The sequence below is a fragment of the Nasonia vitripennis genome, chromosome 2, assembly GCF_009193385.2.
Source record: "Nasonia vitripennis strain AsymCx chromosome 2, Nvit_psr_1.1, whole genome shotgun sequence".
Lineage (NCBI taxonomy): Eukaryota > Metazoa > Arthropoda > Insecta > Hymenoptera > Pteromalidae > Nasonia > Nasonia vitripennis.
Window position 1 is genome coordinate 5,796,177 of NC_045758.1, and position 16,980 is coordinate 5,813,156.

At 47.2% G+C, this 16,980-nt stretch overlaps 1 protein-coding gene across 22 annotated transcripts in view; it reads left to right on the plus strand.

Moving 5' to 3' along the window:
• LOC100122401 (RNA-binding protein Musashi homolog Rbp6) overlaps nucleotides 1-16,980 on the plus strand; it is a 542,632-nt gene that overhangs the window by 376,230 nt on the left and 149,422 nt on the right. For all 22 annotated transcript variants that reach the window (XM_016981711.2, XM_016981715.2, XM_016981718.2 and 19 more), the window contains one exon: nucleotides 4,168-4,260. In XM_016981711.2, the coding sequence (XP_016837200.1) occupies nucleotides 4,168-4,260 (93 nt within the window). The remainder of the gene's footprint in view (nucleotides 1-4,167; nucleotides 4,261-16,980) is intronic.

Sequence of the window (16,980 nt, forward strand, 5' to 3'; positions counted from 1 at the left end):
TCTGTTACTCTCCTCTCTCTCTCTCTCTCTCTCTCTCTCTCTCTCTCTCTCTGTCTCTCCGCACGAGAGCCTATCGAGAAACTTCAATTCCTCTTGGGAGGCCGCGCGCGCGGCGGGGAAAGCGAGGAAGGAAGGAAGGAAGGAACAGCGTAGTTTGAGATTCTCTTATACATACCTTGGAATAGCTATATTCAGCGCGGTACCGCACACCGCAGAGAATGAGAGTGAGAGAGAGAGAGAGAGAGAGAGAGAGAGAGAGAGAGAGAGAGACGCCCGAGAAAAAGGAGCCGCGCTCTCGGAGATAGAGAAAAATCGCAGGAGCGAGCGCCTCATTCGAATAAGTAAACTCCTTCTTCTCGAGCGCGTCCCAATCCCCGGGCGGACTTATACTGGAATCGCTACTTCTCTAACGACGCGCCGGATATCTTTAAAGTGGCAAAACGATCTCAGGCATTTATTTAATTTAGCGTCAGCACCTTTTATTCCGATCCGTCGATACACTTTGCCTGATTAGCTGCTCTATATGCAGCTTTACTCCTTGATTGTATACGTATATGTATATGTAGCGCGGCAATTCAATATGCGCGCACATAGAGGTTTGTCTTATCCAAATGGTGGAGCTGATTTATACGCTCGAGGGATATGGGGAGAAATTCGAGCGCATACCATCAATGGAATTGCTCGAGCTTTTTTCAAGGCTTAGGAAAATTCGAGTGCAATATTCGTTTCTTTAACCCTGAATAACATAACGCGTTTTCAAAATGAATCCACCGACGTGCTCCAATAAACTGGGACACACGAAATTCCCCAAAGCTCCATCAAGGTAAATAGTTCTAGTCGACGTCATCCATCTCTCCCATCTTTTATTATCTCGAAGCTCGCGCAATTAATTTTGTCATTTCATGCGTACGGGCAAGCAAAAGCTCTCCGTAATTTACTTTAAAAGTTGTCGGATACTTGCTTCTCTCTCTCTCTCTCCGTCTCTTTTTCCACCCCCGCCATTCGCGCGCGAAGATTTCGTTAATAGACGCTCTCTCGTCGTCGTCGTCTGCGGCGCTAAATCCGCATTAAATTCTTTGTTTCGTTGCGAGTTCCTCTCGCTTCTTCTTTCTCTCCCTTCTGCAAGTCATTCTGATTTTTCTCACCGGGAGAATTCCGTGCGAACGAACAAAGTCCGTATTCGACAAGCGAGCAGAGAGAAGTTTTCGACGTGGAAGAGGGATGCTGCTGCTGCTGCTCTCCTTCCGTCATTGCGAATAGTTTTCCCCGTCCCTTCTGAGAACGACAGCCGACAACGAGTGGGAGAAGGGTAAAAAAGACGCGGATGGAGAGGAGCTGCTAGTTCCGCGGGAGGTGTACACGGACACGACTATAAGGATCCCCTACTGGCAAACAGTGAGGAAGAAAAGCAGAGCCGGTGAATGCTAAGGTGAAAAAGTACCTCGGCACGCGAGTTACATTTTCCCTACACTAATGCGTTGTCTCTTTTGGCCTCGATTTTGTGTCGCCAAAGCCTGTTTCTTCTCGCGTCTGCGCGTTCAGCTCTCTCGACAAAGGCATCGCTGGTTTGCTATCGATAATTGTCTCGCGTGGCAAAATCGAATGCAAACATCAAAGGGACTGCGCAGCTTTTCACGTACGTGCGTTGAAAAATCCATACGTTCAAGGTGTTGAATAGGATTTACGAATTAATTGCGTTGCATCAATTAAACGTTGCATTGGTTTATTCTTGAAAACAATGGGTTCATTGTAACTCGCCGGAGCAAATCTCACATCCCCGCAATGTAAAAAGCTGTAACATAATCGACGATCAAATTGTGCAAGTGACTCGTTACGTGCTGACTTGTGCACTTTGAATCGCAATTAAAATTTTCGACAAGCGCGAATATTTGAATCTCGGTATAATGAGTTCCGTCACTCTCTCTCTCTCTCTCTCTCTCTCTCTCTCTCTCTCTCTCTCTCTCTCTCTCTCTCTCTCTCTCTCCAAAAGAAGCCATTTAAATTATTCGTTAATCACTGCGTCGTTCGTTCGAAATAAAAGTATTACTCGTAATGAACGCAAACACGCGACTTGATCCTCGTTCATCCCGATCAAATACTCGCCTGGGATTTAACAGTTAATACGCATTTCTTTATCAACCACACAAAGTAACGCTTCCATCTGTGCAGGTGTCGTCGCGCGCTAAATCCTCACCCGCAAGCTCCTCGATTCAGCCTGCGCGCAATGCGATATAATGCGAAGCGAGTGAGAGAGAGAGAGAGAGAGAGAGAGAGAGAGAGAGAGAGAGAGAGAGAACAAGAGCGCGAAGGGTGGTATACGTATGTCGCTCGTAAAATCAAGCGGATTCGCTCGAGGGACGGAGGGAAAAATGTGTATAGAGAGGCGAAAGGGAGAAGACTCTTTTTTATACCTCTCATCCTGCTCTCTTCGCGCTGTGCTTTTTATCCCGATAAACCTCTTGGCGTTTACACCGCGGGTCGTTTCGCGCATCACGGCCGACTGCGAAAAGAGAGAAAAACGGGAGGGAGAAAGAGTGAGAGAGAAAACGGTGATGTAGCCGTTGACGGCTGAGTCTATGCTATACGTATAGCGATGCGAGAGAAGACGCAGCAGTAAAGTTCAGGATTTGCTGGTCAAGGACGACTAGGCTGGTCGATGCAGGACTGCTGTACGCGCGCTTTATGTTTCTATAAATGGACGCACAAACGTTCACGACAATACGAGTCGGGAATAGTTAAAACTTGTACAATGACAGCCACGTGATAATTGATGAGCTTTGTGATAGCATAACGCTATCGGTGACCCCTCAATGCACGTTAAATTAACCTTTGCCGATTTTCTGATCGACTCCCATTCAAGCGATTCGATTTTCCCCATGAATTAATTCAAAATGATGAAAAACACCCGCGCCGCGCTTTAAACAAGGGCAGCAATATTCTGCCAAAGCTTTGCTGCGAGCACGGACGAGCGTGTATGTGCGAGTGCGATGTTTGTGCGGTAAAAGAGAAAAATGTTTAACGAGTTTACGCAGTTATCGGCGTTTCCGCGAATAACTTTCCGGATCGGATATTTAACTTTGAAAATATTTTCTCTACCAGAGAAAATTTTTCACTCGCGCAAGTAAACCGGTTTTATTGCAACTCGGAATTAAACATTTTGTTCCAGCCAGTGATGTAAAAAAATATTCTCAGCTGGCGTAGCTATTCCTCGGACGGAAAAAGCTCTAAAATTGATTGAATCAACATAATAAAGCAAATCAATCCACTCGACCCGATCCAACGAAGGAAAACAATATCACAGTGGCATCTTCCCTCGTATTATCTACGCAATTCGGAATTCTCGCAGCATGCGCTGCATCAGTAGCAGCAGCTGCATCGCAGCGGGTTCATAGCCGGGGTTGCTTGGCGACCCTGACCATTCATATTTTATCTCCCCCTCTCTACCCCTCTCCCTTCAGTCCTCTTATCAATTTCTTTGCTGGGCTCGCGCGCCATTTTTCACGAGCTTCCTCCCTCCGGCTTTTTTCGCCGGACCTTCCGCTAGCAGCAGCAGAAGCAGCGTATAACCGCCGCCGTGTGACGCTCTATCTGCAATTTTTTCGCTCGGGGAAACTTCAGGGCGAAAAAAGAGAGAAGAGGGTGGCCCAAGATAAGAAATCGTTAAGCGGGCGACGGTGACGCATTTTTCCCATAGGACTGACCTCCGCCGCGTGCGAGAGATTCGCGCTGCACAAGCAGCCGCGCAGGCAGGCACACATTGCTGTATTATTAATTGCCGTCATTTGGAGGAAGATGAAAATGACCTCCTTTTGTCGAGAGAGAACAGCGCCGCCGCGAGGGCCGCCGCCGAGCTTGAATGGAAAAACAAGGGACGAAAAGTTCCCTGCCTGATCTTGGGAGAGAGTGGGCTACCCCGCCAGCTTTTGTCGAGTCACAATGGAACCGACTTAATGGGTATATCCTGTCCAGAAATCGACTCGGCTTTTCTCTTTTTTTCCTCTTCTCGCTTCGCATCACGTACTTCGCGAAGTTTGAAAACTCGTTTATCCACAGCCCATTGTCCGCGATTTTTTTTCCAATTAAATTCCGAAGACTTATACATCGACGGTCGTCATCGGGATTGCAGGCTTTATACTAATGTATTTGTTTTTTCTTTTCCTGTTCCAGATGGTGACAAGGACAAAGAAAATATTTGTCGGTGGTTTATCAGCACCCACGACGCTGGAGGACGTCAAAAACTACTTCGAACAATTCGGCCCGGTGAGTTATATCGTATTTTCATTATAATCGCCGTATTAAACTATCAATTCGGATAAACAGATTTAACTTTATTGAGCCTTGTGAAGAGCTTAAGGCAATATTCAGAATCGATAGTTTTATATTATCTCTCTCGCGCGCCGTCGTTTCTCGCGTATACGAATTGAAAGGATAATTGAAGGGACGAATATCCGCGTGGGAGCTGAGCAGGTGAAGCGATAAGTCTTCGGCCGACGTAGTATCATCTCAGAATTTCAAGAGAGATCCCGCTGAAATAATACCCTTCGAATATCGAGACTGGAGAATCTGCGCGCGCGCGCGCGCAGCCGTTAGCTCTACTACTATTTGTTCATCTGAATCAATATCGAATAGTAGCCATCAGCCTCGCGCGCTCGTCGAATATTCCGAATAAGATCGAAAACTCGCGAGTAGCGCGCGAGCAATGTTTGGAAACGGACTGCAATCGCCGATCGATAATTTATCCCCAGTGCTCTATATGTATATGCCGGTGTAATTTCGGTACGCCTGGTTACATATTTGACGTTTACACTAATTAGTATGCCGGGAGGGATGAGGATGCGCGCACGATTGTTATAGGGTGCTATATATACTATCCTCCGGATGTTCAGCTTGACGTGTAAAATATTTACCGATACACGTCGTACTAATACACGCGAGTGTGTGTCAGTAAAACGGGTATATTTTCCTGTGCTTAATGGTTCTCCGTAACGATGGAAAGCTCTTAATGGTATTACGCGTTTTACGCGTAGCCTAAAGCTTCGAGTGTCAGAAGCATAATATAGGCGCACATTCGCAGTAGATAATAGATGATCAGTGGCAGTGCAGTAAGCGTAGGCTCTATGTGTCGGCATCGATACAGTGAGAGAGAGAGAGAGAGAGAGAGAGAGAGAGAGAGAGAGAGAGAGAGAGAGAGCTGATGCGTATATCTAACGTAATGCAGCTCATGACATAGTTGAGAGTCCGGAAAGCTTGAATATCAAAAGCCTCCCCCAATTGCGAGTCTTGAGATTTCAAAGGAAATATACTGCTACACATAATTGAGCTTTTGAACGCTCTCTCTTGACGCGAGCAGCTGAGAAGTACTTGCGACGATAATTGGGGATTCACATAGTCATCGTATATGCGCATGTGTGCGCGGTCGGCTTTGCGTGAAATATTGAATATCGCACTCGCGAGCAGCAGCGTACGCGCCTAATAACGGACACCCAGCAAGCGCTAGGAGCTTCAACTAATTAATGATTCCTCCATAGAAATTAATGTGCGCGTTCGGCATGATGAGCTTGCTTATCGTTACTCTCATTAGTGAGTAATTAATGTCTGTGTGTGTGTGTGTGTGCGTGTGTGTGTGTTGGAAGGAGCAACTTCTCCACCGCTGCAAAATCCTATTCTTTTTACCAATAAAATAAAGAAGACAAAAGTTCGCCGTTTGTCTGCTCGATATTACACTGAGAGAAATGTAGAGTTAGAATAGCCGTACATTTTTCTGTGGTATTAGCCTTGGACGACCACAGCTGATTTAGCGGTGGACTCATGCAGATTCTACCGGAGTTTGCAGTAGTCCAAGCTTGGCTCCTCCCCGCGCTATATCAGCCGCGTCGAACACGTGAGGTTTTACTTATATGTTTATGTTTTTCAGCATATCATATTACAATGAGTGACAAATTCATATGGGACCTATTGGTTTCGTGGAATTTGTAAAAGTTTTGCGAAAGGTTTGAGAATAAGTATTGCAATATGTACAACCTAACCTCTTAACCTCAAAATTTGTATACTTATGCTGAAGCACAAAATTTAAATAATTATAAATCAATGCTTTGTTCAGCCATGAATATTGGTTAACAAGCCCTCAGAGTACAATGTGACATACCTGTAAAGTCTCTTGGCTTATCTGAAAGCCGTAGACCTGCATTGCCCTTAAAACCCTATGTTGCCGTAAGCTCGTCAGAGTTAAGCAAACCTTCTGCTTTGGGATCGTGAAAATTAAAAAATACGATAAACTGTACTCTGAGGACTTGTAAACCAATTTTCATGCCAAAACAATGAATCACTTATTAAATATTCAATTTTTATACTTATGCTTACTGCCAGTTAAAAACAGCGGTAGTGCTAAGGCAGATTCAACCTTAAATCATTTGCTTGAGCGCTCCGGTAAAAACTGCCGGAGTTTCCGGTTAATCCAACTCCACATTTCTCTCAGTGTATGTCACTGGTTAAACAGTCGATGCGAGAATAAGATAGATGCGAGAAAAAACAAAGTTACAATTCGAAGTGGTATACGCGCACAGAGCAGCGTTTCGTCGTCGCGTCCTTAGCTCAGGGCTCGAGGGAAACTTCCAGTGTGTCTCGTGTAATCCCAGAGAACGGGCATAAAAAGTTTCAAATTTCCGCGCACCCTTCCCAACCACCACCACCACCATCAGCATCAAGCTCCACCACCACAATACGAGCAGCAGCAGTAGCGGCGGCAATAGTAGCGTGACCCACATGGAAGATACGATTTTCCCTATCAGTCGGCGGAGAGCTTCTCTCCCCCCGTCTCCTCGCAACAAAAAGCCTCCTCCTCGTTGTATACGCACACCCACGCACGAGAATCTTCGTCATTCAGTCTCTCGCGCGCTGCGGAAAAAAGAAACACTTCCGCCAATACGACACGCGTATACGTATACACGCAGTCCGAGATTCTCTCTCGTCGACGCTTATGCGCGAGCGACGGCCTCCCCCTCATCGTGTAATTCGAGGTCCCCCGTAACATTATATCGCTTTCTGTTCTGGCTTCTTCCACTCGGAGCGAGCGAGAGATCTCTGCCAGTCTACGTCTGCCTTTATTTTCGTTTTATTTCGCGTCCTTTCCCTCCTCCTCAGCTCTCCGCGATGCGTATCTCCTACGACGACCAAGTTGTTGTACTCGCCTCTTCCCCCCTTCCACTCCACTGTACGCATCGAGAGCGAGAGAGAAATCGTGAAGCTCTTTGATAAAGGCTAATGTTATTGCCGGTAATGCATTACACTTTATTTGGATTGCAGGCCACGACGCGATTCTATTGCCGGGGAGAGAGACGTGCCAGAGATTTTCTGGCTTGACTTGGAAACTTGCGGAGAGTATCGCGTCGAGGGGAGTGACTTGGAATATATTTCAACTGCAGGGCAGGGGTATATTTATATTAATTATTGGAGAGCCGATATTTCTTCGCTATGAGTCAGAACATTCTCTCCCTAGGAATTTCGAAGTTCTTGCCAAGATCGTAACTGCGCCAGTCGGCTCGAGATAGATTTCGTCAGCGTCAAACGAATGTAAAAGGCAATATCAGGTCTCTGCGGGATTCGCAAAGTTTCAGTGTCAAAGAGCGCCGCGCGCACGTATGCCGGGATAGTTAGATTCCACGAGTTAATATAAAGCCCGAAATCAATTGAAACGATCGATACTCTTGTACGAGAATAGTTGATAATAACGTCGAGCTATATAGTACATTCGAATTAAACCCGTGGTTGTTGCAAAGTAATCTAATTCTCGATTTCCTTTCGATTCAATTAGAGGATCTAAAGTGAGAAACGAGGTCAATCGATTAACTATCTTCAAAAACTGGCAACTCGAGTCAAAACGCAAACAACGTGAAACGATAGAAATCTGCTTCCTAATAATCCGTTGAATATATACCTTCGTTTGATTTTCATGGCGAATTCAATATTTAAGCCTATGTTACAGCGCACAACACATTCTTCCATCCCCGGAAAGAAGAATAGAAACAGAGAATCCGAAAAACAACATTTCGTAATTAATCGCGAAAAAGTCTCTTCTGCTGAGCAGTAGCAGCGCGTTTATACTCGCAGTGTGTGTGTGTGTGTGTTAGAGAGAGAGAGAGGGAGAGAGAGAGAGAGAGAGAGAGAGAGAGAGAGAGAGAGAGAGAGCGGGCAACACCGCATGGCTTCGTAATTTTTGTAATGCATCATCGGACTTGTCCCCCTCCCATACTACTAGCCAGCCAACGCCTCGCGCGCTCGACCCAAATCCGCTTACAATGATGAGCATTACGAGTCCATTGTTTAATCGCGCGTATAGCGGCTATTCTGCCGACTCTCTTTTCCTCGTTTTCTGCTCTCTCTCTCTCTCTCTCTCTCTCTCTCTCTCTCTCTCTCTCTCTCTCTCTCTCTCTTTCTCTGTGTTTTTTCCCCTTCGCGCGCCTGCGCGTCAGCTCGCGGTCGCGGCAAATAAATAAATTTAACGGCGCTTGTCACGTTCGCGCAAAACGGGATAAATTCCGGCTGGCGTCCGCGGCCATTTAAAACAATGCCCCGCCGGCGTATAGTCGCTCTCCCCCGAATACACGTCATTTATATCCTCGGGCTGCTGCCGCTTTTGTCTCGCCAGCTCCCGCACACCGCGCGCGCTATTCATTTCTTCTTCCTCTCTCGCGCCCAGGCCTCTGTACACATCTACATATACACACGTTCGCATCGAGTACTGCGGGCCCACTCTCTCTACGCTGCGACATCATCATCGTGCTCCGATAGTGTTACGCCTACTGCCGTTCTTTTTTTTATTCTTCCTCGGTACTTCGCTCCGCGTCGTATTTTTCGGGGGCTACCGCAGCAATTTTCGGCTCCGATAAAAATGTAATTAGCGTTCTGACTTTGATAAGGCGGTAAGTGATGGTCGCCATACCGCGCGGCAAACTGCCGCTACTCCTGCTGTTCCGACATGTACGAACGTACACACACACCTTGTGGACCATTTGGCTTTACGAGCGCATTATGTCCCGTGTAATCTGCGAAAATACGCTCGTAACGATTTTACGATTCTCGAATTAATTGCAAATTACGCTCGCTCTGTGGGCTCGCCGCAAGCGTCTCGCTACGAGCGAGCTCTGAATTATGTACACACTGCAGCAGTGCAGCGCTCTGCTGCACGCACACACGCGCGCGAGTTTTGCCATTTTTATCGAGTCGTGATGGGCTAAGAGAAATATTTGAATTGAACCCGCGCGCGTATTACAGCGTTCGACGTACGTTGTTTGAACGATTGAAACTGGAACTGTGGATTATGGCGTGTTTTACGCTAAAATATCGCGGTCAATCATGTGGAAGATAATAATTAAACGTATGAATGGGCTCTTTGTGCGTGAATTATTAGCGGGTAACATAGCTATCCAATAATGCAACGATACGTCGCGGTATTCGATGGCTATACCACGCAGCTATTCCCCGTAGCAGCAGCAATTTCCAGGGATCCATGAAAACATGAATTATTTATTGCAAAATTAATCGTTGCTCTCTCTCTCTCTCTCTCTCTCTCTCTCTCTCTCTCTCTCTCTCGTATCCTACTCAATCCAGGTTAAGGGTGTGGCTCTTAAGCGAAATTATGCTTCGTCGTACATAACGCGAGTTTGGCGAAAAATCAAATCGATCGCTTAATCTTTTAAAGTAGCCCCGACCCGCTCGCCAGTCATTTCAATAAATCGAACTCTGATTTCCGCTTACGTATGAGCGACGATGCGACAAACACAAATTCGAAAAGGACGACACGCATTATTATATCTTCGAAACGCTTGCTCCTGGGGAAAAGGAAGGCACGCGCTCTTTTGGCAAGGGTGTCGCGTCGCGCGGCGGCAAGCGAGCTCGCGCTTAAATTTATGAGGGTCCTTTATTCCAGCACTTAGGGAGTCGACTTAAGTTTGAGCAATTTATTAATTTCCGCGTGTTTCGACGGTACGTCGTCTTTTCTTCTCTCTTTGAAGAGAACAGTCATCCTCTTAATCTTGTTCGCTTCCCTTTTTGCCCTGCCACTTTCTTCATTGATTAGACATCGTTGAATTTCGTTACAGCATCTCTCGCACTCGCGAAATTTCGCATCAATTCGTAGATTAAGTTAAACATTAATAGCGACTCGATCTTTCGCTCGAAAAATAAAAGCGTCAGTATATAAAACGAAACTCGTGGATCCATCAAAAAGTCGCGAGAATAGCAATCTATAAAAAAGCCCAGTGCTAAAGTAAAAAGCGCCGAGCTAATCAATATACTCTCGGCCGCAACTATAATAAAGCTTCTTCCCGCAATTTTCCTCAACAAAAGCGCGATTTCGCGCTATCGCACATTACCAGCCTCTCTCGTGACGCTGCAAAAATCCCTTCTCTTGTGTGTGCTTTCCCTCTCTCTCTCCTGCGGCACACGACGGCGCATGAAAAATTCCCGCGCAATTTCGTGGCGGTGCGAGGTCAAGCTCTTCTGTGTGTGTACAGCGCGGTCGTCTCGCGACTGGCTGTTTTCTCTCTCGGCTCTGCTTGTCGCGCGTGTGTAGCTTTTGTCTGGCGATGTAAGCGTCATTAGCGTCGGCCGTAATGAGCACACTAATCACCGACCGTGTCGAGAATCAAGAAGGAGGGAGACAGAGAGGAGGAAAGAAGAAGCGCGTCGTCGAGCTCTGTGCGGTGAAAAAGATGCAAGTGCGAGAGAGTGAGAGCCAGCGTGTGTCAGAGAAGAGAGAATGACGAAGTGGAAGAATGACTGTCGAATGTAAAACGACGCGGTGTGTGTGTGTATGCATATGCGCGGCGGTGTCAAAGTGAGCCCGCTCGCGAGACAAAAACGTGCGCTTTCAAGCGCGTGATTATTCGTCGAAATGTGGCTGTGCTGATAAGGGCCTACTCGAGGAGAGGCTTGTGTGTTTTTTCTTCTTCTTCTTCTTCTTCTTCCTTTTCTTCTTTTCGAGATTAGAGCGCGAGGTGAGAAAAATTAGTTCTATTTTTAATTTTCTTACAAATTTGCTTCCCTACTTCGACTATCTCGACTGCGGACGGAATTAAAAACTTTCGCGGCGCGAAAAAGGAAGCGAAAGAAATATACTGTCCTGGCGAAAAAGGAAGCAGCGTCGGCAAAAAGTACGAGGGATAATAGGAGGAATCGCGAAAGTTCGTTATATGCGCGTTTGTGACGGAACCAGCTATATATACCTACCGGCGCTAGCTGCGTGAATGCTCTCGAGTTCGCGCGCCGCGAGGGCAAGGATTGTTCCGACCGCCTGTGCGCGAGAACGTGTGCGCGCGTATTTTTCGTCTCTATTCCATCCCTCTCTCTTCTATTCCTAGCCTCGTACGTTAAGAGCGAAAGGAATTTCGCCAAGAGAGGGAGAGACGAGAGGGTATAAAAGTGTCGCCATTCACTCGCGCGCACGCACGCATATATGAAGCCAAAGGTAGAAGCTGCGAGCAAAAAAGCTCCATGCGAGAGAGAGAGAGAGAGGTTGCCGCGTGCTGCCTCCCTTCCCTTTCACTCCTTTTTTATTTCGTCTTTGACTTCACATTTCTCTTTTTCAACTGCGTCGCGCGAGCGCGGCAGGCTCTGCAGACGCGGAAGTTCTCGAGGGTAGCCGTAGCTGCGCCGGCACATTGTTCCGTCGCACACTCAAGACTTAATAAATTACTTTGGGTATAGCGCGAGAAGCAGGAGAACGGGCGAGAGAGAAAGAGAAGAGCCGGGATACGGTAGCAGCGCCGGTACACCCTGCAAGAATAATAAAGACTAATAAATTAGCGAGTCGCGGCACACAGCGTCCAGCGTGAATGAGCGCGGACTAGGTGTGCGTGCGCCTATAAAAAATGAAGAGCGAAAAAGCGTGGAAGAGTCTTCAGAAAGTTAAATCGCTGTACTGTAGCGCTTGAGACAACAGCGCTGTTGCGGACTAGGCTCCCGAGAGTTGACTTTATTGTTCGCCCTTAAATTTGCAAAACAATGAAAGCTCGACGAGCTAGTGAAGCAAAAAAGCGTGTACCCTTCTCGATGAAGATTAACGATAGGCCGTGGGTGCATAAGAGAAATCCGGAACGACGCTTGTTTCGTGGGATCGACTCTCTCCATTTCCTCCACGCGACATCACCGGCTGTGCGGAACATATTTCAGGCCATCGGATCGCCCTTTCCAGCAGCAGCAATGACCATTCGCTTTATTGAGCCTCCTCCTCCGAGCTCCCAAGAAGCGGCGCGCACGAGGCTGGCCCCTTGAAAGTTGAAGCCTCCTCGAGCAGTAGCGGCGGCGGAGATAGAGAGAAAGAAGAGCGGAGAGAAAGAGGAAGACAGCGGGAGAGAGAGGAGAACCTGCATTTAACAGCCCCGTTAAACATTAACTGCCGCGCTCTCTCCGCAGTTTTCCCCATAACTCCGGGTAACTTTGATTGCAGCTAACAGCCCTCGGGGATACTGCGAGAGCTGCGCCTTTAAAACCAGCCGGAGAGAGAGTGTGAGCGGGAGAGCAAATGAAGTAGGAAAGGACGAGGGAGGAAGAAAGCAAGCGAGCCGGCGCTAGCGCGAAGAATAAGGGAAAGAAAGAAGAGAGAGAGAGAGAGAGAGAGAGAGAGAGAGAGAGAGAGAGAGAGAGAGAGAGAGAGAGTGGAGAATCGCCTGCTCGAAAGATGAGAAAATCGAAGCTCGGGGAGGCCAGAGAGAGGCACCTTATAACATCTTATAATTACTCTGGTCTCAAGAGTTTAACTGCTGTTTAATTTCATTTGGTAATTAACCTGCCTGCTTTATCGGTGCTCACAAAAGAGAGAGAGAGAGAGAGAGAGAGAGAGAGAGAGAGAGAGAGAGAGAGAGAGAGAGCCCGCGCTCGCCTCCTACTTATTTCTCTTCGCTTTATTTCCGCTTAGCCCTGTGTCTGCGCACTTGTATACGATTCCAGCGTGGCTTTGTTCCTTTCGCTTTCCGCTTACTTCGTTTTCTCATTTGCTTTTCGTTTTTATCGATCCACCTTATCGTTTGGATCTCCAGCTTTAATTAGAAACTCTGCTACGCAGATCGTGTATGCATTTTGAAAAAGCTGAGGGATACTTCAATTCTCGAAAATTCAAATTTAAAGGCTCGATGGTTCTCGTTAAAGATAATCAACTGGTGGATCGGGAGAAATGCGCGGAAGGAGAAGCCACTATCGAGGCGAGCATTAAGATACTGCCGCGACTGCGGCGACTGACAAGTAATGAGGCGTATAATGATTTTATCGCGCCATTGTCAACGTTTCATGTTTCCAGTGGCTGACGATTAAATTGTGAGTAACGAGCGTCGGGTTGCCACGAGCATTCGATGGTTTATTGCGAGTTTGACTGCTTTTTGACGTATTTTCCTGATACCAATCAGTGTGTGGATACGAGTTTAAAGGTCGACTGGAGTATAAAGTCTCATTGAGGTTAAATTATTGAACTGCATTTTCAACTGTAAAACTGAATACGATCGATCGCACCTGATTTTTATTTTAGTTTCGCATCCGTATCTATCTCGCGAATCACACGTGACGTTTAATCCTTATCACAACTAAATCGTATTTCCTACGGGAGATGACGAGTAACTCGGCAACTATATTTTAAAATCCATTCCGACGCTCGCAACTCGTTACACCCATCCTATTATCCTTAAACGTCAAAACCATCACTCAGCGCAAGACAGCATCGGACATAGAAAGACGAATATAATAAACGAAGCTTCATCAGAGCGAAATTGCTTTCATCCCGCTGCTGCTGCACACGCACACGTATTACGTTCATCTCCGACTCATCGAACTCGTTTTAAATTCGACGCGCGGCCGGCGCTGTTGCGAAATTCGAAAGGGATCGTCTCTCCCCCTCCCCTGCCCACACGCCCGAGGGGAATATTTCAGCGGCAACGCGTCGTCGCCTAGATTACGAGTTTATCTAAATGGCGCACGGCACTGCGGAGCTAGTCGCTCTCTCGCTGCTGCAGATTATATGGGGTCTTTGCGCGCGGTGATGTTTATGGCTTCGCAGCAGCGCAAAATTCTCTCCTAGTCGGTGGGATAAAGCCTCGGAGAGTCGTGATGCCGTGGCAGTCGTCGACGTGCCTTTTGGGACTCTGGCGAATGTGTGGGCGCGGGAATTAACAATTCATAGCGCGATTATGTGCGGCGAGAGAGAATGTGACAATTGCGGCTCGCTGGCTTATTGCGGAGAGATGCACGCGTGCTTTGTAATTCCGTTCTCATTTTTATCATTTTTCTGTTTCAGGTAAGCACACACGCTGATACTAAACGTTATACGATCGATAAACGGTGCACGTAAGTAGAATAATAAAATCAACGCTTCGAGAAAGTCCCGTTGAGCAGACGTAAAATAACCGGCCGGCTCCAATCGAAGTTCAGATTAATTTTCTCCCGCCGCGCTATCTCGGGGGCAGATATACATCTTTGCGATTTCCAATCAACTCTGCAGAATCACTTTAGCGCGAGTTGTCGAAAGTCGCCCCGCGCTTGCCGAACATTCAATCAGTCGTCACCCTCGCTCTCGCGCAATTCGCGCGCACCCACTCTCGAGAAAAATATATTCCGCGCGCACGACGTTATCATCGGAAATCATATCTGCTCCGTACGCGTAATCGCCCTCTCTCTCATCGCAACGTTGTCCGTCGAATCAGAAGTTCTCGCGGGCTTAAAATTCGATAGTCGCGAGAACGCGCAACGAAATTTTCGAAGCTCGGCCCGCGCGCTTTATGCTCCCGCGTTCTCTCTTATATTTGATTTTGAAAGGCTGCCTACGCCAAAAAAGTACGAGAACGCAATCTCCGTGGCATTTCCGCAGGCGCGCGTCGCGCTGGAAGAAATCTTTCTTTCTCTCTCTCGGCTGGCAATTCCATGAAATTCTTTCATTTCTCCTCGAAGCAGCCGCAGCCTTTCTATTTTCCGAGCTTGGAACAAAAGCTCGCAGAGCGACGGCCTTATTTCCGATTGCGCCCAAGCGACGTCGAGGGGTTGATACTTCGGGAGGCTTTGCGCGGCGCAATATCACGACTCGAGGCTCATGCAGTTCAAGGTCGGCGCTTGGGCCGCTGCTTTTCGATTTTGAGTTTAAATGCTGGACGGCCAGCGGATACTTGAAATGAGGCGCGTGTCGACGCTGCTTTGAGTGTTAAAGTGAGATATTTTAATTAAAGTTTCGAGCAAAAATCGAGGCAAATAACTCGTCGAGAAACAATGTCGACGAAAACCTTGTTACTTTCGCGAATTCGATTGGACCAACTTTTTTCTCACCAACAACAGCGCGACTCTTTACGTGTCCCATTCGAATCAATGTTGCTACTACGGCAGCGCACGCAACAACAGCAGTAAGAACAAAAAAGCACACAATAGGCTCGCAAAGTTAAAAAAATAACCTATAGCAAAAACCAGGCACCTCATACGTAATTCTCGTTACGTATGTGCACAAATTGATGCCCGGATTTCTCGAGGTGAGCGAATAAAAAAAAATTCCCGGAGCGCATTCATTAAAAACACGAAGCCACTCGCGTCTAATGATACTCGAAGCTCTTTTCCACGCACATACATAATACCCCGTGTTCGTTTCTTCCGCGAGCCGAATTGCACATCCAGGCCAGTTTAAGTTTCTCCTCTCTCCCTCTCTATTTCCACAGAGAGCGCATGCAGACAAAGCGTTTCGAGTTGTCGTCTGTAATGACCGCGGAGCAGCACCTGCGGTGCGCGCCATGGCATGATAACGGCCAGGCTATCGCGTTACCCGCCGAGTCTCGAGATTAGAGCTCCATTTCCGGAAGGACGACGACGTCATGACGCTGCTGCTGCTGCTGCCGCTGACTTACCGCGTTGGTATTTTATACGCGCGTGTACGCGCGGTAGAACAAAGAAATTTATATATACGGGCTGTTGCATGAAATAGCGAATGCAATTTACCGTAAATCTTGGCGAGCCAGAGACTTTTTGCCCGCGACGCTGAATGCAAGTTTGTATGACTTATTTTGTGGTTCTAGAGATGCTCGCGCTCTCTCGCTACTGCAGTGTAGAGGAAATGAAATCTGGCGCGACGACCGTTATTTACCAGAGCAAAGAGCGATAAACTCCGTAAATATTTAAACCTCGCTTTCGCGCGGTCTTTCTAGCAATGTTTTAAATTTTTGAAATCCAGCGCTGAAACCGCGTGTGTATAGTATATTTTCGTCGTCGTGTCGCAATCGCGCTCCACCGGCGAATATAAATAATCGCTTTGCTTTTTCCTTTTGGAAGCGCGCGTTTATTAGCCGTCTCTCTTTGCAGCGCAGTCTCTAACCAGCGCGCGTGCACACAACAGTTCCCATGGAACAAAGTATAATGCAAGCAGTATCAGAGTACAGAGACAATTAACTTTGTTTCGCGGCGGAGAGAGTCGGAAACGGAATACGCTTCGGGGAGGGAATTCATTCTTCTTTCTGGCTGATATTATTCAATTTGAATTTTAAGCGAAACGAGGTTAAACTCGTTAAGAGATCTGGGAGGAAAAATAATGTAGCGAGCGCTGGCAAACGAATATAATAAGGCACGTAGGAGAGTTTTGTCCAAACCTAGCAACAGCAACAAAAATTACTTTCGCGCAGCCGAAAACAATGACGTCGATAATATACGAGAGGGAGAGAGTGCAGTCGGTCGGCAGGACGACTCAATTTTTCCATATATGTCCAATAAATCAAGTGTTCTCTCTCTCTCTCTCTCTCTCTCTCTCTCTCTCTCTCTCTCTCCCTCCTCCCGTGTGTATTTTTTCGTCGCATTCATCCCCGAGCTGCATGAGGGGACAGAGCCAGAGATAGGATCTGGTCTGTGCGCTGCTACTGCAGCGACACAAATTTCCGCGCGTATCAGCGTCAGACAGAGACGCTTCCCTCCGCGCGCGTGTTTATCCACGCTTCATAGTTCCGTGATTTTTCCACAGTGACGCTTTGTCGCGAC